General features: G+C 37.4%; 2 protein-coding genes across 5 annotated transcripts in view; both read left to right on the top strand.

Annotated features, from left to right (window-relative positions):
• Positions 1-5,007: 5,007 nt before the first annotated feature.
• On the top strand, positions 5,008-6,036 carry LOC120540071 (putative nuclease HARBI1). Its single transcript, XM_039770584.1, has one exon. The coding sequence runs from the start codon at positions 5,008-5,010 to the stop codon at positions 6,034-6,036; it is 1,029 nt and encodes a 342-aa protein (XP_039626518.1).
• Positions 6,037-15,432: 9,396 nt separating this feature from the next.
• The window catches only part of capn10 (calpain 10), a 29,280-nt gene continuing 19,182 nt past the window's right edge, over positions 15,433-25,530 (top strand). The window contains exons 1-4 of one of the 4 annotated variants that reach the window (XM_039765562.1): positions 15,433-15,565; positions 19,705-19,925; positions 23,145-23,276; positions 23,395-23,591. In XM_039765562.1, the coding sequence (XP_039621496.1) occupies positions 19,788-19,925; positions 23,145-23,276; positions 23,395-23,591 (467 nt within the window). In that variant the 5' untranslated portion in view covers positions 15,433-15,565; positions 19,705-19,787. Of the gene's footprint in view, positions 15,570-19,701; positions 19,926-23,144; positions 23,277-23,394; positions 23,592-25,530 lie in introns of all 4 variants that reach the window. The other 3 variants (XM_039765549.1, XM_039765571.1, XM_039765556.1) reach the window with 3 other exon arrangements.

Genomic DNA, 25,530 nt, shown 5'->3' with positions numbered 1-25,530 from the left:
CCCACTGTATGTTCATCTTGTAGTAAATGTTTAATTTTAATTTATTGAGTGGCTAACACCTAAATCTTAAATGACCATAATCCTTTTGTTTTCAGCCAGGTATGCTCCTACTACAAATACTGTAACAACTAAACATGATTAAACTATTGGCAGGAAGAAGCTGATAATATTGTACACTAATAAATGTATTAGAAATATAAAAACAGCTGCAAGAGGTGTAATATGGTTCCAAATTAGAAAATTCGTGTTAGCAAGTATCTCCATGCATTAGAAATGTTTGGTTAAATTTATCTTTAAGTAATATGCTTTAGCTCACCTATGTTGTTGTCAGTCTTCTACAAAGTTCCCCGCAACCCTTGTTAAGCCATACTTATGCCATTAACATGATTTAAGCCACTGATTTAGACAACAGAATTATCAAAAAATGATTCATTGAAATGAAGTTATTTAAATCTAGTAATCAGTAATTAAATGTTATAATACAATTACAATGTTGAAAAGAACTTCAAATGAGAAAAAACAGTTTACTTTAATATTAAATACCTCACTAAACAATAAAAATAAACATATTCATTTATGTATATTACATTTCTCTATGAATATTAAAAGAATTACATACTGAGAAAGAAAACTCTATCATAATTTGAAAGTTTGAAAGTGATATCTAACGTATCTATTCTTTTTTTAAAGTGTACTTATTTTAAGTTACTAAATGTATACTCTATATTTAGTAATACATAAATGTACTAATATTTTTACATACAATAAGTTCACAAAATATATTCACTAACAACCCTAGTCTCTACACTTGGCCCCAGTAGTTGATCTTGGTATCCTTGTTCTGGGTGGCATTCTCTTTGTTCTCCATCTTTGCCTGGCCCATCACTTGAAGACATCTTCATAAAAGTAAGTAAGTATAGAGTGTGCAAGATTCAGGACAATGTTTGTTTAAGTATCACTCCATCACACTAAGGCCAAGGGTAGATAATTTATACTTTATTTTAATCAGTCAAAAACCAAAATGAATATGTGATATTCTAGCATCAATATTCAACAAAACATTAGAAATAGTATTCTGTTTAAACAAATGAAAGGCAATAACCAAGTTGAGAAAGAGACAATGAATGGAAGTGTGGTCGTTTTGTAAACCTTTAACATTGATATAAATTTTTGATTGAGAAGGTGCATTAAATATGGAGATAATCCAGGTTACTAGGATTAATACTTGGGATTAATAAAGTCTCTATCTCTATCTCTATCTCATACCAACCGCATTCACAACCTCAGCTAAACGTTAAGCTTTAAAACATACTAACAATGATGAACTTATGACATAATGTATATTTGATAAACTTATTTAATTTAGCATGGCAACAAAAGTGGAACCAGTTAGTGGTTAATGGTCTCAGTAAGGTGTGTCTGTGCCAATAGACACTCGCTATAAATGTTGAGGACTGACCAGCTGAACTGCATCCTACCCCCAGCATTCATGGTATGGTACTTCCTCATAAGTAGCAGATGGAGGAGAATGAAAGCTAATTTTTGCTGCCCTAAAACTCAAAACCTTCAGCCAAGAGAGTAAATTCAAACAGAAAATCCAAAGTCCTCCAGGGTACCAAAGAACTGAACACCACCTTAAAAAACCACCATGTTAGACAACTGCCAAATGTTTCGGATTATTTTGGTAAGAGATTTGAAAGTTTCAAACAATGCAGTGACCTGGCAAAATGAGAAAAGTGTCCAATGAAGTGCTGCTTTGGCTAGGAAGATGTAAATAAATAAGAATATTCATTGTTTTATAGCAGGCCAAAGAGGAGAAATGAACAATTTAGGTTTTTTATTATGCTAATATGTTTTTATTATGCTGAATAAGATGAAGAAAGGTTTATTACACTTTAAAGCAGTAAATGAAAGGATATGTGGAGTTCAATTAAGAAGGAAGTTCAGAAATATAACTATAATAACCATGCATCTACTAAAGAAAATCTATATGGAGATTCAACTATTCTGTTAGTTAGAGACTGCATGTAGCAGTTAAAAATATGTGACTTGCTAATGGTGATAAGTAATCTTGAGGCAAAAGTAGTGAGTGAATAATATCATCAGATAGCAGAAGGTATATATTCACAGCACAGTAGAAGAAATTAAATTTTACTTGATCAGTTTACTATCAGAAATTATCTAGTGATTAAAAGAACATATTTTGCCTACAACAGGATTTATCTGGAAACATACATTGGAATATTGAACCAAACTGATGACACTCACTGATGCTCATCACTCCTCTCACTCATCAATGTCATTTGAGGAGTATATATCGGACCAGAAAATTCTGTGCCTGCAGTCTTAGCAGCACTCACAGAATTTCAAAAGCTCTCTGGTCTCAGAATTAATCTGAATAAAAGTGTACTCTTTCCGGTGAATTCGCAAGCATATAATATTAGATTAGACACCCTTCCTTTTATCATTGCAGAACAGTTTAAATACCTCGGGGTAAACATCACAAGTAAACATAAAGCTCTTTATCAAAAAATTTCGTGCTCTGTATGGAAAAAATTAAACAAGACTTGCATAGATGGTCAACCCTTCATCTCACACTAGCTGGAAGAATTAACACTGTTAAGATGAATATTCTTCCTAAGCTCCTTTTTATTTCAAAACATACCAATATACATTAATAAATCGTTCTTTAAGCAATTAGATTCAACAATAACCTCATTTATTTGGAATTCTAAACATCCACGCATCAAAAGAGCGACCCTACAAAGACAAAAGGCAGAAGGCGGCATGGCTCTACCTAACTTCCAGTTTTATTACTGGGCGGCAAATATACAGTCGATAAGAACCTGGACACAAATAGAAGAACATACACAGGCATGGACCGCAATAGAAGTAAAATCCTGCAGTACTTCTTTGTATTCCTTGCTTTGTGCTCCAATAAACACACGTTATCGGCAATACACTAATAAAAGAAAATCTATATGGAGAACCATTCAACTATTCTGTTAGTTAGAGACTGCATGAACAATTTGTAGAGTAGGAAGAACTGCAACTGTAATCACTACATGGTGAAGGTGTTAGTGAGAGAGAGGCCCGGTGCACAAGGAAGTAATGAGAAGAAAAAAGTGGAATAATAATAGACTGAAAAAGTGCAAGAAGCAATGGAGCGTCACACTGGACAATAAACAGGGAGAGAATGAACAGGAAAGAGGTGAAAAGAAAAAATGGAGGAGAACGCAGAAGGTAATAAGGGTGACAGCATAGGTAGTCATAGGAGAGAGAAGGAATCAGAGAAACGAATGCTTTGATGAAGACTCCAGAAATACCACACAGGAGAGAAAATTGGCAAGGCAAAGAATGTTACACAGAGAAACCTAGAGCAATTGTAAAAGATAACAACAGGGGAAAGTGCACAAAATATGAATAAAGTTCCAAATGATGAAGACTTAAATCAGAAAAGTTAAACCAGAAAATCTGATGCACCAAAGGGTTTTGCAGACTATGTACAGTGGTTGGAAGACCAAAGAAGGAGAGTGTGCTAGAGTGAAGCAGGAGGATGGGCTTCTATCCTGGCTGGGATGGACTGTATTCCTGTACCTGGCAAAAGGGCCAATAATAGATAATCCAAAGGGATGGAAGTACATTTCAACAGTGATGCTTGGTACTCCTTTGCCCAGCCAGAAGGCTGTTGTGTAGGGTCAATATAACAGACTGTAAGAAAGGACGGGTATCCTATCTGGGTTGCATGGTGCTCCCTTAACCAGGCAGAAGACCATAATATGGTATAAACAGCAACAGGAATGGATGAACATCCCAATACAATACCCAATACCCAATACAGTGGATTGCCTTAGTTGGAAGGCAGGGAAAGCAGACGGACAAAAGGATATAACCCCCTGAGACCAGGAGTTCCCCCAGTGCACTAGACAGGAGTGTTCCTCTGGTGTGGCTTCAGATTGGACACTCCCAGGGCTGCCTGAAAGTTAAGAGCAGTTCGGTAGGGGTCCATGAGTGCTGCCAGAGGGCATTGCTGGAAGAGGATTCCCCTGTTTTATGGAGGTTTGGCCTGAATGGGAAGTGCTTCCTGGTTGCAATGCTATAGCGCCAGAGGTACAAGAGTTCAGCATAAACGAAGCCACCATGCCTCATTCAGGCAAGCTGGAGTTAGGAAAGGAGAAAGAAGACTTGAACTGTTTGTGATGCATTCATAAAAATCTATATCTAAAGTATTGTCACTAATACATTAGGTATATGAACCCTGTACTGTTGATTGTGTAGTTTTCTCTGGGCATTGGGTGCTTCAGATACGCCCTAGTAGTCAAAGTGAACTGGAAAAGAATGAGAGATAGTAAAGCAATGGGCTGAGCATTTTAGGGACCTCCTCTACAGGGATATAAATCCAGAAGGAAGACAAATATCATGGAAAATCTAACAGAAAACTGAAAAGTTGGGATAATATGCTACATCTGTAAAACAGGTAGATGGAATGTGACAATTCCAGGAACACCACACGATTAAGAGTTGCCTAGAACATCCATTCTGACTGGTGATGAGTTACAGATTGAAAAGGTATACTGAAAATATACTGGAAAAATTTAACAAAGTGAGTTTCAAACTAACAAGTACAATAGACCAGATATTTCTCACTAAACAAATGATGGAGAAGTTTTCTGAATGTGATATGCATGTGCAGTTACTGCTCATTGACTTCTAACAGACCATCAAGATTACAAATAGACACCAAGGGCCGGTTTCCCGTACGGGGATTAAGCCTAGTCGTAGACTAAATGTCATTTTAAACCTGGATTTATTGAAGTAGCTTTCTCACACATGGATTACAATAGTCTCAGACTTGCACTAGTCTTGACTTAAACAATTGGATTTCTAGAAGTAGAATTAGACCTAATCCAGATCTAACTTAAGTCTTAAATTAAACCTGGTCAGAAGCAGGTTTAACCTCAGATTAAAAACTGCTTGCCTCAAGGCTCACGTCCACAGTAGCAAAAAATGGATTACCTTGACTATTTCAATGACAGTAAGAGACCACCACCAAGACCAGAAAGAAGGTTGCTAAAAGACAGGAGCAACCCACTAAATGATTTTGATGATTTACATTTTCTTGACCGTTTCCGTATGTCAAAGGAAAATGCAACAGAAATAATTGGTTTGCTGCAGCCCAAGCTTACAGGTGACTTAGTCAGAGGCACCCCTATTTCTCCTTCCTTACAAATATTAATTACCTTAAGGTTTTTGGCATGTGGAACCTACCATCGGGAAACTGGGGATTTGTGTGGTGTAGGTGAATCAACAGTGTGCAAAATAGTACACAAAGTCTGCAGTGCTATATGTGAACTGAAAAAGGATTTCATCAAGTTCCCAAATGCTGCTGAACAGGCCACCTGCAAGGTGGATTTCTATGAATATGGGAACTTCCCTGGAGTCATTGGTTGTATCGATGGCTGCCACATTCCCATCAAGTGTCCCTCTACAGCAGATGCTGAGGAATTCAGAAATCGTAAAAACTGGTTTTCAATAAATGTACAAGGAGTGTGCACTCCCACTATGCAGTTCTCCAATATTGTTGCACGCTGGAAAGGTTCAACTCATGACTCAAGGATTTTCCACAACTCCTCTTTATATGCTCAGTTTGAAGCAAGACAACACTCTGGAATTCTACTTGGTGACAGTGGGTATGCGCAGACAAACTTCTTGTTCACCCCTTATCCCCATCCAGTCAGACCAGAGCAACAGCGCTATAACCAAGCTCACATTCTCACCAGAGGGCTAATAGAGCGCATGTTTGGTGTATGGAAGAATCATTTCCAGCGTCTCCGAAATACACTGCGGTTTGAACCTAGGAGGTGCTGCATTGTTATTATTGCAACAGCAGTGCTTCATAATTTTCTTAAACGGTGCGGCTGCCCAGACCCTGATATTGAAGATGATGATGACCAACATGTCCCCATCCCTGAGCTAGCCAATGACAGAAATGGACTTGCTTACAGAGATGCTTTTGCTTTGCAGCACTTCTCATAAATGTGCCTTGAATGATACATAAATGATTGGCATAGACAGGTAAAAAATTTCAGGAAATTTTTTTTATTTAACTGAGGTTTGGTTCCAAAGACAATTGACACTGCTGCTGCTTCATCTCTCTCTCTTTAATAGACAACTAAAGGTGAAGAAATTTCATTTTGACTTCATGTTCTTCTTTTAAATATTTTAATTTACATTCATGGAACTCTATGGCAAGTTTCTCATGAATGGTCATCCTTTTCCCTCTTGACCTGCTGCCTGGATTAGAGACTGCTGGATGCTGACTAATGCTACCGAGGAGACTGGATGCTGCTGCATGTTGGTGCTGGCTGCTGATGGATTCATTTGAGCCTCTTGACTGTTCCCTGCGCCCCCCCAAGTCCTGGGTAAAGATCAGGTCATCTTTGTATGGAAGAAAAAAATCTAGTATTACATTTGACTTCAACAATAAAGGTCATTACGTCATTTTTGTTACAAGACATGACTTGCATTTAATTACTGTATGTTGGATGGGATAACACATGTTACTGTAAATGAGACATGTCCTATCAAATGAGTCTTTGAAAGATTCCTCACCTGAACTGTCCAAATGGTCATCATCTGGAATGCCTTCCAGGGGTTGCTGACTTTCAATAATCCCAGCCAACAAGTCCCCCAACTCCTCTGTGTCTGGTGGAACTGGAAGTCCCCCACCTGTCTTGAAACGCTCTTGACGCGTAGCAGCAGTTGTTTTTTTCAGGTTTATTTTTATGTTTTCCACAGGACCTTTACAAGATAATATACACTCTGAAGTTGGAGTTCTACATAATATTGTTTTCTTTTTACATTTCATTGATGAAAACATTTATAATTTACTGATTTGTAAGAATGGGGCAACAATAAATCATACCTGAACTTGTTGGAGTGTCCGTTTGGTTACTTTTTCATTTGAGTTGAATTCATTCAATATGGAAATCCATGCTTTCTTCTTCTTGTTTTCTGTACCTGAATCATGCTGTTTGTTTTCAATTACAGGATAGTTTGATACAATTTGTTTAAAAAGGGTCTTCTCAAATTCACTGAAGTTTTTTGAGCGTTTTCTTTTGTCTTTATCCATTTTTTGGTTAAGTGTAATGACTCCTGTTCCACACACTCCTTAAGACTAATGAATTACAAGTATTCCATACCAGGTTTTTATAGCAACCTCTCCTTAGCCACATGTGCATGCCATTAATCTAATCGGGTTTCCAAAAGATGATCTCACTTGTCCTTGATTACCTTAATCTGAGACTCTGTAGTCTAGAACTAGTTAATCCAAATTTAAGCAACATCTCAGAAAGTCAGTTGTTTAGTGTGGATTAATTTAAGTAGAATTAGCCTAGTCCTGGTTTATTTTAAGCCCTTAACGGGAAACTGGGCCCAAGTGTTGAAAATGCTAGGGATTTGTCTAAAATGAATGATTAGTCAAAATAAAAATAAAGGATAAAGAAGTGATGGTGGAAAAGTTTGGAACCTTATAAGTGAACCCTATAAATTTAATGCTAGAGCGAAGCAGCACCTCCTAAGTAAACCCTGTGAATTGAAGTCTAAAGTGAAGCAGCAGGATGGGCTTTCCACCGTTCAGTTCAATTTAGTCTTCTATAGCATTGTAAATAAAATTAACCAAATACAAATAATATACAGTGTCATCATAACAACTATTCATGGTGGCTCTAAAATCGGTACTGACCCCTACTCTCTTTTCTGTTTCTTTTTCCGGTTTCTTTGTGGTGGTGGCCTGCGCCACCTCCACCTACTCAAAGCTTCATGATGCTCCAACAATGATGGACGGATTAAAAGGAAGAAGTCTACGTGACCATCATCATCATTCAAGCCCTTCCGTGAGAACCCTAAATCCAAAGAGGACTGTTTCATTTATGTTAGGTAGAATGCCCAGAGGGGACTGGGCGGTATCATGGTCTGGAATCCCTACAGATTTTATTTTTCTCCAGCCGTCTGGAGTTTTTTGTTTTTCTGTCCCCTGGCCATTGAACCTTACTCTTATTCGATGTTAATGTTGATTTATTTTTTATAATTATGTCTTTCATTTTTCTATTCTTTAATATGTAAAGCACTTTGAGCTACTGTTTGTATGAAAATGTGCTATATAAATAAATGTTGTTGTTGTTGTTGTTACAGTGCTTCCGGAAAGTATTCACAGCACATCATTTTTTCCATATTTTGTTATGTTACAGCCTTATTCCAAAATGGAGAAATCACATGTACATAAGTATTTACAACCTTTGCTCAATACTTTGTCGATGCACCTTTGGCAGCAATTACAGCCTCAAGTCTTTTTGAATATGATGCCACTAGCTTGGCACACCTATCCTTGGCCAGCTTTGTTCATTCCTCTCAAGCTCCATCAGGTTGGATGGGAAGCGTCGGTGCACAGCCATTTTAAGATCTCTCCAGAGATGTTCAATCGGATTCAAGTCTGGGCTCTGGCTGTGTCATAGAGTTGTCCTGAAGCCACTCCTTTGATATCTTGGCTATGTGCTTAGGGTCGTTGTCCTGCTGAAAGATGAACCGTCGCCCCAGTCTGAGGTCAAGAGTGCTCTGGAGCAGGTTTTCATCCAGGATGTCTTTGTACATTGCTACAGTCATCTTTCCCTTTATCCTAACTAGTCTCCCAGTTCCTGCCACTGAAAAACATCCCCACAGCATGATGCTGCCACCACCATGCTTGACTGTAAGGATGGTATTGGCCTGGTGATGAGCGGTGCCTGGTTTCCTCCAAACGTGACGCCTGGCATTCACACCAAAGAGTTCAATTTTTGTCTCATCAGACCAGAGAATTTTGTTTCTCATGGTCTGAGAGTCCTTCAGGTACCTTTTGGCAAACTCCAGGCGGGCTGCCATGTGCATTTTACTAAGGAGTGGCTTCCGTCTGGCCACTCTACCATACAGGAATGATTGGTGGATTGCTGCAGAGATGGTTGTCCTTCTGGAAGGTTCTCCTCTCTCCACAGAGGACCTCTGGAGCTCTGACAGAGTGACCATCGGGTTCTTGGTCACCTCCCTGACTAAGGCCCTTCTCCCCCGATCGCTCAGTTTAGATGGCCAGCCAGCTCTAGGAAGAGTCCTGGTGGCTTCAAACTTCTTCCACTTACAGATGATGGAGGCCACTGTGTTCATTGGGACCTTCAAAGCAGCAGAAATTTTTCTGTAACCTTCCCCAGATTTGTGCCTCGCAACAATCCTGTCTCGGAGGTCTACAGATAATTCCTTTGACTTCATGCTTGGTTTGTGCTCTGACATGAACTGTCAACTGTGGGACCTTATATAGACAGGTGTGTGCCTTTCCAAATCATGTCCAATCAACTGAATTTACCACAGGTGGATTCCAATTAAGCTGCAGCAACATCTCAAGGATGATCAGGGGAAACAGGATGCATCTGAGCTCAATTTTGAGCTTCATGGCAAAGGCTGTGAATACTTATGTACATGTGCTTTCTCAGTTTTTATTTTAATAAATTTGCAAAACCTCAAGTAAACTTTTTTCACGTTGTTATTATGGGGTGTTGTGTGTAGAATTCTGAGGAAAAAAATGAATTTAATCCATTTTGGAATAAGGCTGTAACATAAAAAAATGTGGAAAAAGTGATGCTCTGTGAATACTTTCCGGATGCACTGTATATTAAATCCATCCAACATTGTGTGTATACTTAAGATATAGTAATTGTTACAAACAATATAGCCGTACTTAAAGAACTATACAAGAACATTAGAAGAGGTAAAGTTTGGTCTTGTGGTCAAAAAAGTTAAACCATATATAAAGTTAAAATGATTATGGGTGGAAGGTGTTTTGAAGGAGTGCTCAGTTTTATATATCTTGATGCTTTAGTAAGTAATGACAACAAAATGAGTTAATATATTTGGAAAGGATACAGTATGGCAATAGAGAATACTTTGCATATTTGCACCTGTTTAAGAACCATGTCATTCAAGAACTACCAAGCTTAAAATATTTAAAAGTTTGGCATAGCTGGGTGTCACACTCGAGTCAGAAGAATGGTCAATGACAGTAACAGTGAAAATACCCTTATTTGTTTTGAATGAAATATAAATAAAAGGGAGTGCAGCAACTGAAGAATACATCGCATTGTAGAACTGCATGTGTTGATGCAAGGTCAGAATATGGTATGATTTATAAAGTACCAAAGGATAGAGTGGTTATGTCACAGTGAAAAAATAAAAGAGGACAGAACCCCCCAAAATAACGTTACAAGGAAGATAAAACTTAAGGAGACAAAGCAGGACATGGAGGACAAGGTGTTTGGATGGTGTAGCAGCAGATACAGCAGATTGTACAGTGAAAGGAATCACAGGTTGGAGTGGTAAAATAGTTAGAGATGGTTGGAATAGATGTAGAGGAGGCCAAAGCCCACCAATAACTGCAGCAACAAATAGGAAGACAAAGACAGTAGCACAGGCAATAATGCTCTGGAGTCTGAGTTCTACTTTCTGTATCTCTGTGGATGAAGGTTTCACTAAATCTTCATGTTTACATAAGATTTCTTTGGGTTTTCCTTTCCTTCTTCTGTGGCTGCTGATACACTTTTGCAATTAATGTTTATGTATCCATGTATTAAAGATTCCTATTGCCTTTATTATCCACCAAGTAGAAATTGTTTCAGTTGATATGCATGTTAAATTAACTGGTGGTTCTCAGTTTTCCCCAGTTTACTAAAGTATCCCCTCAATGTACTCATATTCATATGTTCTAACTCCCTTTAACAATGTGAAAAAAGCAAGTTTTAAAAAAATAAATACATAACTAGAAAATATATAACAACTATATATTTTTATTACCTATTGTGAAAGAGGAGACCTTCAAAGTTTTTATCACTTTTTATCCCGGCCAATACCCCCAAGCCGCCAGGTGGAGCCCTCCTTGCAGCGTGGAGGTCCCCAGAAGACCAGCAGGATATCATGGACATTGGAGTTTTTATGCAAAGCCCTGCTGGATGCCGTGGGGGCCACAGGAGGGAGCTGCAGGGAGGACCGAGGGCTTCTTCGTGCCCTGTGACCCGGAGGTTCGTCACAGGAAGAGCGACGGACTACCGGGTTGAAGAAAAGGACTATTTACCCTGACCCGGAAGGAATAAGGACTTGTGGACTATTGGGCAGAAACACTTCTGGGTCAGGAGGTATAAAAGGACTATGGGAACTCACAGACAATGAGCTGAGCTGGGTGGAAGGGTGGCAACGCGTCTGGGAGTGGAGGATTGGTTATTTGTTATTATTGTAATCATATGAGTATTGTGGAGAAGAGTGTGCTTTGTGCACTGTGGGAGAAAAATAAAGTCAACATTTGGACTTTTACCTGGTGTCTGGAGTCATGGACAGGGGTTCAAGGGAGCGAGGACGCCCCCTATCGTTCACAGCAGTATTAAAAGTGGTATGTCAAAGTAGAAGTGTAGTTAACTGCTGCATCACGTTATCACATCTGACTGGGCAGCAGAGCTGAGCGTAACATGTTACTAATACAACGCATTATGTAACTATTACTATTTTGTCTCAGTAATTTAACATACTCATTTGGAAAAATAAGTAATAATATTGCAGTTATCTTGATCTGAAAATTAATATTACCCTTTCAACATACTACTTAAAAGTCTGCACTGGTTTTCTTTATCCCAATGCATCAGCAATAAATCAGCAGGCACTATTTTTTTTATTGTTATATTATACTATATGTCATCATCAGTCACAAAACAAGAAAATATAGATGTCAACACAACACAAGTCTGTTACACACCTGCTCTTCTACAAGACATGATTACTTTGTAAACTTGGAAGTCATAACTGCTTTTAGAAATCTTATTAGCAAAATGCCACTTTCTCAAAGCTTGTCAGAAAAACATTCGCCAAGTATATTTATGATGCTTATAACAACAGTGAATATGAACTAAAAATTACTTTTAAGCAAGTCCAGTTGTATGTATGGCCTGTGTACAATAAAAGCTTTTTTTTTCTTGGGAGATACTGTCCATTGGATTGATTTACATAACTGTGCAAAAAAAGCTGCAACTGTTTGCAGGCACATTTGAGACCATAACATCTATGAGATGACTGCTTCTGAAATCTATGAGATACAGTACTGTTTTATCTTGGTAGGGTAATATATATATTGTTCTACTTTCCCCTATTGTATTATTAATATGTAGCCTTAGAATGCCTAATCTCACAGACTTACCACTGTATATAACTTATCCCCACCTTCCCCTCTATATTTATAACATCAGGCAATTAGATGTAGTAAAAAGACCAGCAAGAGTTAAATTACACATAAAATAATGTATTACTGATAATATTCATAAATAATAACAAAATGCAAAGAACATTTGAATATTGGCAACCATACAACCTGATAAAATGGTGATGTGTAATTCAGGTGGCACACAGAGTTGTAGTTACTTAAAATGTCTCTAGTTAAAGCATCGTTGGTGCTCAGCTTTCAGCCACATGTCTGTTCAATATGGCTGCTGAGCTGTGCTCTTCATTGTGTTGTCTTCATCATCACATGTTAGCAAGAGAGATGCTTCTTCATCATATGTTGGTTAGAGAGAGAGAATGTGGTTGAGCAAGCAAATTTATAGGTTTTCTGTCCAACCCCTACGGCCAATCCAGACAGCAATACCTCAGACCAATGGGTGAAATAGAACATCTAATCTCCTGCCCCCAAACCATATTTTAAACATCCTGGCTTCCTTGCAGGGGGTTCAAAGACTTTAGCAGAGAAATACTCATCAAACTGGTTTAAGACACATCCCCCCAAATCCTGTCATAAAATTACAAAGAGACATTCATAAAAAAGGGGACACACGAATACCTCTCATCAAAATACCACTAAATTACATTGGTTTGCCTAAATTATAAATAAAGACATACAAAACATTTATCAAGTTATATGCAAAATCCCACATCACAAGTACATACTTCATAATCCTTAATTGTCTGAAAACTGCAACCAGTATGGAATGCCTTTATCGATTTCTAAGAATTAAGCATGTATCCTTAAATACAATACACCAGTCTTTTCTAGCGCTCCTGTCGAAAGACTGTTCAATTACAGTTCAGGTTTTTGTTTTGAAAGACTGCAGTTTTGGAGATTAAGACTTCACGTTTCAAAGAATAAATATGAGCACATAGGTCCATAATATTTTGGGAAGATTAGGTTGTCTTTTGCTTAGTTTTTAATTTTGTTGACTACAGGTAAATCTTCATATGATTGCAGAAATATAGGAAATCTGTCTCATAACTAAATAGTTTATGTCTATGAGTGCTCGTTCAGTTCCAGATGTGTTCATAAATGTACTGTATTATTTTAAAGTTTTCTGAATATTTTTTAAAGTTTCATAACTTAATTGTGAAGTAATAAAAGTAATATAATACACTACTAATAGAAAGTATTATTTATGAATACTTGTTATTTTTTTAAGTAATATGTAATAATTAATATATGACTATTTTAAAGTAACGAACGTAACACAGCTGGGTAGTGCCAGTATTGCAACTAAGAGTTTTGCAAATCTTTAGCTTCTTACCTAATATGTCCGCATACTTACAAACGGTCATAAAACCATCAGTAGACTTTAACAGTAAAGACAGATTAAAAATCCCAAATGGGTACACATCTTTAGTCGTAACCAAATGTGTAGCTTCACTGTGCAAGAGAGTCTGTTGTACAGTTCAAAACCAAGACAAGACCAATTTTAAAACCTGCTTTAAACAGGTATTAAATCAATTTAACTGTTGATTTTCAAAGAACAACTACAATGTAATAAGTTATTTTTTGATTAATTTAATCTCCTGGTGGTCATGCAGTGCAGTGTTCTACAGCAGTGGTTAAGGTCCACTCTGTCAAAGTGAACAATCAGATCACTTATGGTCTATGGTCACCTCTTATTTTTTATTTTGCATTACAGTTATGCTTACTTAATTACAAGAATTGTGTAAATTACTAACATTCAAATCCAGCATTACAAAATTCGTCATGTCCCAGATTTAAATGGGTGTCCCTGATAATGTTTTGAAAGACAGGCATACTGAAAGCACTGATGCAGCAGAAGCACCTTGCATCACCAGAATTTAGAGATAACTTTTGCCAGGAGCAGAATGTCCAGGCTGACTCTTTTAAAGTTAAATTTAAATGAGAGTAACAGAAATCTGATGTAAATGAGAGAGACTGAAAGAAAGAGAGGAAGAGATAGTACATAATTTGTCCTGAGGGGGAAATTTAGCATGAGAGACGCTGTGTATCATGTTTGAATAGGTTTAGATGTAAAGGGGGGGAGCAAGTGCTATAAACATATAGAAGCAGTGTGTAGTTTAACTAAAGGTACTTATTGTTTGGAAAATTAGTGGTGACACTTTTTTTCTGAGTCATTCCTTGTCACCTTAACAAGGGATTAGTTCATTTAGAAGCACAGTGGTACAGAAGTAGCCTGATTACTGTATTATAAATGAATGCATCAGGAAAATGCAATAATCACTTGTAGACTGCACTGTACAGTAAGAACAACTATTGTAAACGTGGGAGCAGCACAATGGTAGCACTACTATCTCACAATAACAAGACAGGGTTTTGCATCCTGAGTTCTTCCTGCACTGAGTTCGCATGTTCTCCCTATGTCCACATGAATGTGTCCTGGTTTCTTCCCACAGTCAAAAGATATGCAAGTAAGGTGAATTGGCATTGCTAAAACTGGCCCTCCAGGATGTATGCGTGTTCACCCTGTGATGGACTAGCACCCTGTCCAAATGTTGTTACTGCCTTGCAACTGATAATTACGATAGTAGGCTCCAGCTGCCCTGCGACTCTGCCCTGGATAACGGATGAATACGGAAAGGTACGGAAGCACTGGAAACCCGAAACACTAAGTTTTAGGTATTCCCAACCAAGACTGAATAACTGAATTTCACAAGTCAGTACCAGTGCTCAATCAAATTCCGTGTCGTCTGAAAAAAAAGGCCCAGTTGTTTGCTGCTCACAATCATGCTTATATATTTGGAGTGGCCAGGTACCCTAACGTCTTTAAAAATGTGCCACAAGCAAGCACGTGGAGGATGCGCAAACTCTACACTAACAACGACTATTTGCCGAATACGTGAGTAGAGGCAGCTCTAATCACTGCGTTAACCTTGCCTCTTCTTAGACAGTGAATTTACAGTGTTCTGTACAAACCAGTAAAGTCCATCCTTCTATAACGTTTCTTATAATCGTTTACTGCGAGGTGGAACACTGCAGTTAACACTACTCGAAATAGGACAGATACTGAAGCAAGTCCTTCTTCTTCTGATAATTACGGTACACGATACACGCGTTGACTAACAGGCCACCCTTTGTGCGCATGTGCAAAGGCAGTCAAATTGACGTCAAGGCCGCGTCTTCATCGATTCAGTTGTCCTGTGTTAGCCTGAACAGTATTCTGTTTGTATATACACTGTACATATATTTCAATTTTTAAGATAAAAGTGAACAAGAGAACACTGTTGCAAGCAGGTCTGTGAGTATAAGTCTGACGTATTTTTCGAGGTATTCTGAAAAGGCAGAAGGCGACGTGCTTTATGTTGACACAGGAAGACGGAAAATGTAATGTCTTGCGGTTTATGTGGATGTTACTGACATTTATTGGAGTATCAGGGCACTGATGGTTAACGTGGCCTCGTTGACAAAGAGAGATGACTTGTCTCACAGTCATATTGGCGGTCGACTAAAAGAATATCAAGGCAGCAAGCTTTTCAGAATATGTGTGTTTTATCCCGTGCTTAACCATAGCAATGTATAGTTAGTATGACATTTGCAATTTCAAAACACCCGAAGCTAGCTTTATCTATGTCTTCTTCATCCGGGTGGACAGTACATCTTTATTCTGGTAAAGTCCAATAAACTTACATACTCGGTCTGTGGCTCTGTCAGCGTGCTAATGTAAAAAAGAAAACGGTTAATCTATAAACGGATACCGAAGAGCTAAAATACTATCTTATCTAATCTATCTATCTAATCAACTAGTTACATTTTATAAGAATTTATTTTTTTCCAGTAGATGGAGCCCATGTCAAATAAATCTCATGCATTTGACGTCGTTAATTGTTCCCCACAATTTTGCAGTGTAAGCGAAATTAAAGTTCTAAATGCTTAGTGAATATAACTATAATTTGAGGCTACAGCACAAGAAGGCAGGAGTCTTGATCACGGTAGACTGGAAAAGAACATTGAGCTGGACTGCCAATGAATGCTTGTACCTGTTTGCTGCTATTTATTTATAGAAGCAATTACAGCCTACTATTATAAAATAAAACGTACAAATTGTGATGACACAATGGTGTCCTTAGTATATTTTGTAATATGTATGCTGTACTGAGGAACATGCACGCACATAGAGTAAAATTAATGACTAAGCCTAATCTTGTCCAACCAGTCAGAGTTTATCTTCACTTTAACAGGGTCTTCCTATATTTATTAATTTATTTTGATATTTGATATACTTTATTAATCCCCAAGGTGGAAATTGTCAAAAAAGTGACCGCTGGTGATCAGTATGCTTTCATAGAAAAAAACAACAAAAAAACATTTGTGTTACATGTTATTACACGTGCCTCATAAATTATTGTGATAATAATTAGCAGAAAAGGAAACGCCATTATTTGAAGCAAATATTTTAAAAATACATTCAAATCAGAGCAGTACATTATTTCAGGTTTTCTGTATTTCATGTTGTGTAACCAAAATTGATACAAAAATTATTGTAGTTAATTTCCTTCAAGTAAGTTTTAAGTAATCAAAATAGAACTGAATGCAACATTCATGTAAGATTATAGAACTTAACTATTAGATGTAACTCTCGCCAAGTATAACCTGTCTGCACACAAATAGTCTAACCATATTAGCCACTTTATAATCTAGGTTTTTGTCTGGAAACGCAGCACTTTTACTTCTTCTGGTAGCTATTTTATTGCAGGAGCTTTTTGCTTTTAGTGCGGATCCATCACTGCTTTGTCTGTTACTGGATTAAAGGAAACCTTCAATATTTAACAAATGATTATTTAGTAGTAATTAAAATACTTCATATTAATTTATAAAACAATTTTATACTAAACAGTATAATTACTGTACAATAAAGAATCAAAATTCTGTCCAGATGTTATAAAGTATGTTAAGTAATTTACATACTGGAATAAAGATCAGGGTAAAAATATTGTAAAGATATGTATGTCTTACCATTGCTAGGGGTAGTCTGTAACCAACACATTGAACCATTAATGCAATTACCATTTCTATCTTTGTCCCAGTATCCTTGGACATTGAACCATTAATACGATTGCCTTTTCTATCTTTGTCCCAGTATCCTTGGAGTTAAGGACCATTCTTTTTCCAGCAGTTCTTAGGAAATGAATGCATCTTTCAGTCAGTGTGAGATTTCTTTTAATTTTGTAATCCTCTGCAAAATAAATATCATTGCAGTTTCCACTCATCATCAGTGCAGTGTGAAATGTTTAAAGGCCTCTATGGCTTGACTTCATATCTATGTTTGCAGAAAACTACTTTATCTATTTTAGCTTTATCTTCTGTCATTGATTGTACAGCTGTTTTGTAATGTTGTATAAGAAAAGTGCGTTCTCCAATGAAAATTTTTATTTAATCAAGTACATCTAACTGTGTTTTGAAAATGCTCTGCTCACCTGTATATAGGGTGGTCCAGCTATAATTATGCAATTTTCATTACGCTATAACTTATTAAGTTTATTACATAGAAAATCACCTGAAAAATCCTGGACCATCGAGAAGTGTGCAAACTGACGACATGAAGAATCGTCTTTGCGCCGAACTGGAATCGTCCCCACATAAATCAAAGTCATCCAGACAATCTGGATCTGCATAATTAGATTTGGACCACCCTGTATAAGGTAGCCATATCTTTAGCTGGGTAGTATATGAAAGAATCTGTGAATCAACCCATTGATGATAGCTGACTGCATAAAGCATTGCATTTCTTAATATCCCATTAACATTAGGCTGTCTTATGGTTGTTCCCTGGTATTGTCTTGTACATTTCTTAAGCTTGCAGTCAGACAAACAGAGTAAAAGCTTTACAGAATTTTGGGGGCATTTCTGAGTAGGTGGCTAATGTGACTTGGATTGTGATCAAGTGTTTGTTTTGTATTTGTCTCAAATGTTGTTCCATTTGAATTTACATTACACACCCACAGAACTGACCTAGTTTATCCCCTTTTCACGAAACAGCACCTTAGTCCAGATTGCTTGCATTGTGACTGGATTGTACACATTAATTGAAACACAGTCAGAGGCATATTAGGCCACAGTCAATACTGGTAGTTTTGGACACGTGACCGTTATGAATTTTCATAGGATATGTTGATCATCTCAAGAAAAACTCATTGAGACATGGCGAGAATTGACTAAATCCACAGTAACTAGGCCGAGATTTAAAGCAGGTCCAACTTTTTCTCGGTATATCAATTGGGTGAACTAGATCCCCATGTTCACCAATTTCATATAGATGAAGGGACCGTTAATCTCAGAATAGACAAAAATATTTCTTGGTGTGCTATTAAGTTTTATGTTCTTCTGAAACCATCCCGCATGCATCATGATTAGAGTTACTTTTTCCATAATTCATATGCTGACAAATTGTTTTTATTAAAATTAATAATAATTGTTTACAATGGAAAAACACATTTTTTCACCCTAGAAATACTTGGTTCTGTTTACTGGTCATCAAAAGTTTGTGTACACTGTAAATTGAGAACAATGGACCAATTCCTATGAAATTATATGGAAAACTTGCAGTTGTTACTCTTAACTGCTTATTAGAATTTGGGTGAATTCAAGCTATTCAGTTTTGAACTTTTAAAGTTTTTAAAGTGGATACCAACAACAGCCAAACTGCAGCTCAGAAGTTCAACCTTTAAGTATTTGTGACCCGAGTTTTCATAACAGTTTTAATCGCGTTCTCCCTAATGTTTTTTTGAGAGGAGCCCACTAATACCAATTTGTTCTTTTTTAATTAATGATATATCATAGATGCATATTTTATTATACCTACTTAACTTTTATCGACATTTATCTAACTCTATATTTATTTTTCTAGTATCAGAATGTAGTTTAAGTTAATTTGTTTTAGTTTCAATAGATGTATTTGTCATATTTTCGATTCTTGTTTTCTTATTTCACATCTTCGCACCCCCCTTTTTATTACTTTTATTACTTCGTGCCCCCCTAAGGGGGCCCCCCCAGAGATTGAGAACCACTGTTTTAGTTACATAAAAAGATCATTTTTTAATAGCTTTGCCTTCAAGTTTAATTCAAATGTAAAAATAATCTTCTTTTGAAGGGTATTCCTGTAAATACTTTGATAAACTAGCACCATATACAGTACTGTATTTATGTTATAGATGCATAGAAAATCATGTACTGGCCACATCAGATTTTCTTTTACATGTTCGCCTCAGGCAGACCTGGCTAGAAGCAATCCATTAAAAATAGGATTGTCACAGTCTTATTTGATACTTGTTTGTCTGTTTTAAATACATTTTGTTTTTCTTTTAGTTGAGGTACAGATTTGATAAATTACTTGAAAATTGTTATCTCAAAGTATTCAATGCGATTTTTTTCAGAAGTGGGTGGATTATGAAGAATCAAGGATATGAATTACTAGAAGGAGTGGGGCATTCTTGGAGATTGGTCGTAAGGACAGGGGGGAATGGAGCAATCAGTTGTACACAATGCTTTGTTTGAAGATCCAGACTTCCCCGCAGATAGCCGTTCTCTGTTCTCAGATCTTCATTCCTCCACACCAGTTTCAAAATTCTCTGATGATATCATATGGATGCGTCCACAGGTGAGGTTTAATTATAAAGTGTAAAGTGTATCATCTATTGCTAGTGTATATAAAGGAACTTGCCTAATCCACGAAGAATGCCAGTAACATAAAATCTTTATTTTGCAAAATGTTTTATATTTTAAATAGTTACTTTAAAATACAATTAATTTTTTTATTCCAGGATATATATTTTAAATAGACAGACACAGTGACTTATTTAGATGTGAGAAACTGAAGGGTGAAAAGCCTAATACCAGTCAAATGAGTATTGAGTCATCTAGTCCTAGTTATCTAGAGGTCAGAGGTTTTAATTAATTTTTATTATTATGTCAACTTAAGATCCAATTTTGCTATGTACCCGCAAAGAACTTTTTACTTTTGGGATATTACCACACATTACCACTTTTTTGTGTAGATAGGGGAAATTCACATAATCCAGCAGCAGTATACTGATAAAAAAAAATAAAACCAAACCAATATTAAATTTAAAGAATAATAAAAATGCATGTAAAACCAGACAATAACTTTGAATAATGTGAAGAGTAATTTATGGCCGCATTCTCTTGTTGATGTCTGCCTGCTTAATTTTCCTCATTGGATGTTTTTGCAAGTGTTACTTCGACTATTTTTAATAGATTAAAATACTCAAATAATTTTATTTTCTGTAGCATTTTGTTTGGTGGTGAAATTAGACATGCCAAATATAATTAAAATAAGTATGTGTTACTACAACTCATATAGCAATGCGATTCCTTTGAAGTGAAAAGGAAGGTAATTCACTTTTCATTCTATGCCTTTATATGCTACTGGTCAAAAGTTTAAGAGCACCTCTGTTTTTTCAGTTGTTATGGAAATGCACAGTTTAATGTTTTAATATTTCATAAAATCAAGGCATAGAAGAAATGAACAATGGCAAATAAAAAAAATAAAGGAATCATTAAGTGTACAAAGTTTTGTTCAAATTTTTGATTAATTAAAGTTGCCACCTTTTGCTGATATAACAGCCAAACTGTGGTATCCCTTTTGATTCAGAATGCCAGTCACTGGGTGCAAGTCACACACACTCTGCCTCCCATAAAAGAACCACAGACCATAACACTTCTTCATTGTTTGACAGATGGTGTCACACACTGAGGAACCATCCTTTCACCAACTTGAAGGTGTACAAACACACTGCTTCATGAACTGATGTTTTCAAATTTTGATTCATTGGTCCATAAGACTTTTTTCTGTAGTAATCCACAGTGAGTATTTCAAGACCCTGTTTTGTCCTTCAAGAAATGGCTTTCTTACTGAAAATTGTCGATCCTTAAACACAAAGTGTTCTCTTCACAGCATAAACTGAGACTTGTTTTTTTTTTTTCTCCACTGTTAAGCTGTTCTGCTGTAAGGTACCTATTATGCAAGCTGGTGACCCTCAGAAACTTGTCTTCCGACTTCACTGTGACTTTGGGCTTGCTAGATCTCTTCCTATCAGAGCTTCTTCTACTTTGGATTGTGTAGGACACCATACTCACTATCACTCTGATTTTATTTTTTACAATTTCTCTAATTGAAACGCCTTCACTAAGGGTAATAATGCCCTCTCTCATTTCATTTGTTATTTTCCATTTTCTTGCCATTTTCTACAGTGTAATATTGTCCAGATAGTACTTCAGAGGGTGTAGTAACACAGTCTGTTCCAACACTGCTTTAAGACAGAGGGGTTTTAAGTAATCGGCAGAAGTTGAGACACCTGTGCAAATTGTTTGCATCAGCTTGCAAGGCTTAATTTACTTTAATTTCTGTAGATTCTCTGTAGGTTGTAACCTATTAGTTGTCACCTCAAGAAGGTCCATTTACAATATTCTCAAATTGCCTTTTTTCAATTTTTGCTAATCTAAACTTTAAATTTAAACCTCTGGCAGTTTCTTACCTTTTCACAATTTAAGGTCCTTCAGTGCCTTTCAATTGATTATATTTGAAGAAAACCAGGGAAATGTTCTAGAAGTGCCGTGGTTCATTTAGCAGCTTGCAAATGTAAGCTGTCATGTTTCTCATAAACAGAAGGGTTTTTTCATAGGTAATTTTTTATGGAAGTTATACTTGTAACATTTAGCAATGTTGACAACTACATATGGATCCCTAGATGCAGCTTTTATCTTTGGCATGGTACTTAATTCTCCAGATGAAAATGTCAACAGTGTTTCCTTTATATACACTACCAGTCAAAAGTTTGGACACACTCAGGAATTTTCATGTTGTTCATAGAAATTGATACCATTTTTATCAAAATAACATTAAACTGATTTAAAAATATACCCAGAACATTATTAGTGTTTCTAATGGCTATTACTGCTTAAAATGACTGATTTTAATTTATTATTCACATATGACTGCAAGCCCCCATTTATAACACATTATTCCTTCAGTGTCCTAATGGTCAATTCCCTTTTTTAATTGTATTAGCACTGCTGAAACCTGTTACTCTGTACTGGCTTTCCTTAAGTTTAGTTCTGGGTTAAAAAGAGCTAAATTTAAACCGCTATCACAAGAATCATGTCAGTCTATATTATTATTTTGTTAGGTTATTCCATTTGATAGATTGCCAAGATAGGTTGAATGGTAGTAAGGAATAAGTAGCGCTTTCTGATTTTCAACAAATAAAGTACACTTGATGATAAGTACCTGGTTATGGTTACCTTCTTAATTGAACTAGAATGTGGAAGTGCATGGCTTTTTTATGTTGATGATGGTTAGTCTGTGTTCACATGGGCCATGGTGTTGAAAAGAAGCAGGATATGGTCGAAACTGTAACAGTACAACTTGTATATTGGATGTCGGCACCTTTTTTCTTTGGGGCATTCCTTACCTAGACTACAGTTTTCTTTACTCCTGTTCCATAGGTAAACTGGACTTGCATTGGACTGTTAGTTTTTGATGTTATTATTTATTGTGGTATTTTGATTATGGCTTTGCAGTTTGCAATATATTTAAATGGTATTTTCTTAAATATATTTTTGGGAATTTTCTGCAGATTATTTCTGTCTGTAGGGTGGCTGCTATCCTGGCATCTTCATAAAATATATTATGATATAATCATTATGTGAATCTGGGCATACACCTATACCAATGCTTTTCTTACTAATGCCATTTGAAAGGTTGTGCATAAAGCACTGGGTAAAGTTCTAAAATTTTAATGGTTAAGTTACTTCAGTTTAAGGTGTTCGTGATCATTTTCTGGAATTCTTTTCATAGGAAGTCAGCCAGCAACCAAGGCTTTTTTCAGAAAATCTGCAGGAGAACCATGTGAAGCAAGGAATTCTGGGAGACTGCTGGTTCCTGTGTGCGTGTGCTGCACTTCAGTGTAATGATCATCTACTGAAGCAGGTCTCACTCTGTGTTAGGCTACTCAAATCAGTGCAGAGATTAATTATATTGGTAATGATATGTCAGTGCTCCAGAGTGCCTCCTGCAGCCTTAAAAGAATAATTTCATTCTCTCGTAGGTGATTCCAAGTGGTCAGGCAACATGGGGAGAAAAGGAGTACAATGGGTGCTTTCTCTTTCGTTTTTGGCAGTTTGGACGATGGGTGGAGGTTGTAGTGGATGACCGACTGCCATGTATCAATGCAAAACTGTGCTTCTCTCGCTGCCAGTGCCAAGATGTCTTCTGGATAGCACTTTTGGAAAAGGCATATGCAAAGTAAATTGGTAATTAATACATATGCAAAAGTAATCTTAGGCAAGAGTGTTGATATTTTTCAGGCAATTTTAATCTGTTTACCAAGTGAGTTATTGGTCTTCCACAGTTGTATATCATACTGCTGCTGCTGCTTCTTCTTCTTTCGGTTGCTCCCATTAGGGGTTGCCACAGCAGATCATTTTTTTACATATCTTTCTGTCCTCTTCATCTTGCTGTGTTACACCCACCACCTGCATGTCCTCTCTCACCACATTCTTAAACCTCCTCTTATGGCGCTTTTCCACTGCATAGTACGGCACGACACGGTTCAGTTCAGCTCACATTTGGGGGGTTTTCCACTGGGAACAGTACCTGGTACCTGGTCCTTTTTTTAGTACCACCTCAGCCGAGGTTCCAAGCGCGCCGAACCGTTACCAAAACATGACGTGTAAACTCTGCTGGTCACTGATTGGCCGGAGAAACTCGTCATTACTGCGTCACTGAACTTGCGACACGAGACACAACAGACCCGCTAGATTTTTAGCACAGCCAGCGAAGGTTCGGACGCACCATTTTGTTTTAACCAAAAATGGCTGTTTCGTGGTCTATTGAGGAAGTACAGACGTTCCTCTCGTTGGTAGCCGAGGAGCGGATCCAGCGAGAGCTGGATGGGGCGATGCGGAATAAAAAAGTTTTTCAGGAGGTCGGCACAACTATAACGACACGTGAATAATCCCGCCCACTCTAAAGCGGTACTAAACTGCAGTCGAAACGCAAACTGAGCCGAACCAAGGTGAGCTGTACTGAACCGTACTGTGCCATACTATGCAGTGGAAAAGCGCCATAAGGCCTTCCTCTTTTCCTCTTACCCGGCAGCTCTATCCTTAACACCCTTTCTCCCAATGTACTTAGCATCTCTCCTCTGCACATGCCCAAACCAATGCAATCTCGCCTCTCTGACTTTGTCTTCCAACCATCCAATTTGAGCTGACCCTCTAATATACTCATTTCTAATCCTATCCATCCTTGTCACACCCAATGCAAATCTTAGCATAACTCTGCTACCTCCAGCTCTGTCTACTGCTTTCTGGTTAGTGCCACTGTCTCCAGCCCATATAACATAGCTGGTCTGACTACTGTCCTGTAGACCTTCCCTTTCACTCTTGTTGATACCCGTCTGTCACAAATTGCTCCTGACACTCTTTTCCACCCATTCCAACCTGCCTTCACTCTCTTTTTCACCTCTCTTCCACAATCCCCATTACTCTGTACTGTTGATCCCAAGTATTTAAACTCATCCACCTTCATCAGCTCTAGTTCTTGCTTCTTCACCTCATCTTTCTGTGTTGTTCCTACTGATGTTCATTCCTCTCCAGGGCATATCTCCACTTCTTCAGGGTCTCCTCAACCTGCGCCCTACTATCGCTACAGATCACACTGTCATCAGCAAACATCATAGTCCACGGGGACTCCTGTCTAATCTCATCTGTCAACCTGTTCATTACAATTGCAAATAAGAAAGGGCTCAGACCCGATCCCTGATGTAATCCCACCTCCCCGTTGAATGCCTCCGTTGCTCCTACCCCAGTCCTCACCACTGTCACACTTCCCTCGTACATATCCTGTACAACATTTACGTACTTCTCTGCCACTCCCAACTTCCTCATACAATACCACAACTCCTCTCGAGGCACACTGTCATATGGTTTCTCCAGATGCACAAAGACACAATGGAACTCCTTCTGGCCTTCTCTATACTTCTCCATTAACATCATCATAGAGAAAACATCACATCTGTGGTGCTCTTTCTTGGCATGAAACCATACTGTTGCTCACTAATCATCACCTCCCTTCTTAACCTTGCTTCCAATACTATTTCCCATAACTTCATGCTGTGGCTCATCAATTTTATCCCACTGTAGTTACTACAGTTCTGCACACCCCCCTTATTCTTAAATAT

Source organism: Polypterus senegalus, chromosome 1 (genome assembly GCF_016835505.1).
Source record: "Polypterus senegalus isolate Bchr_013 chromosome 1, ASM1683550v1, whole genome shotgun sequence".
Classification (NCBI taxonomy): Eukaryota; Metazoa; Chordata; class Cladistia; order Polypteriformes; family Polypteridae; genus Polypterus; species Polypterus senegalus.
Note: the sequence above shows the minus strand (reverse complement) of the source record. Positions and strands in the feature narration are given on the sequence as shown.

Coding starts and splice junctions, on each gene's coding strand:
- LOC120540071 (XM_039770584.1), top strand. CDS start 5,008: ATGGATTACCTTGACTATTTCAATGACAGTAAGAGACCACCACCAAGA.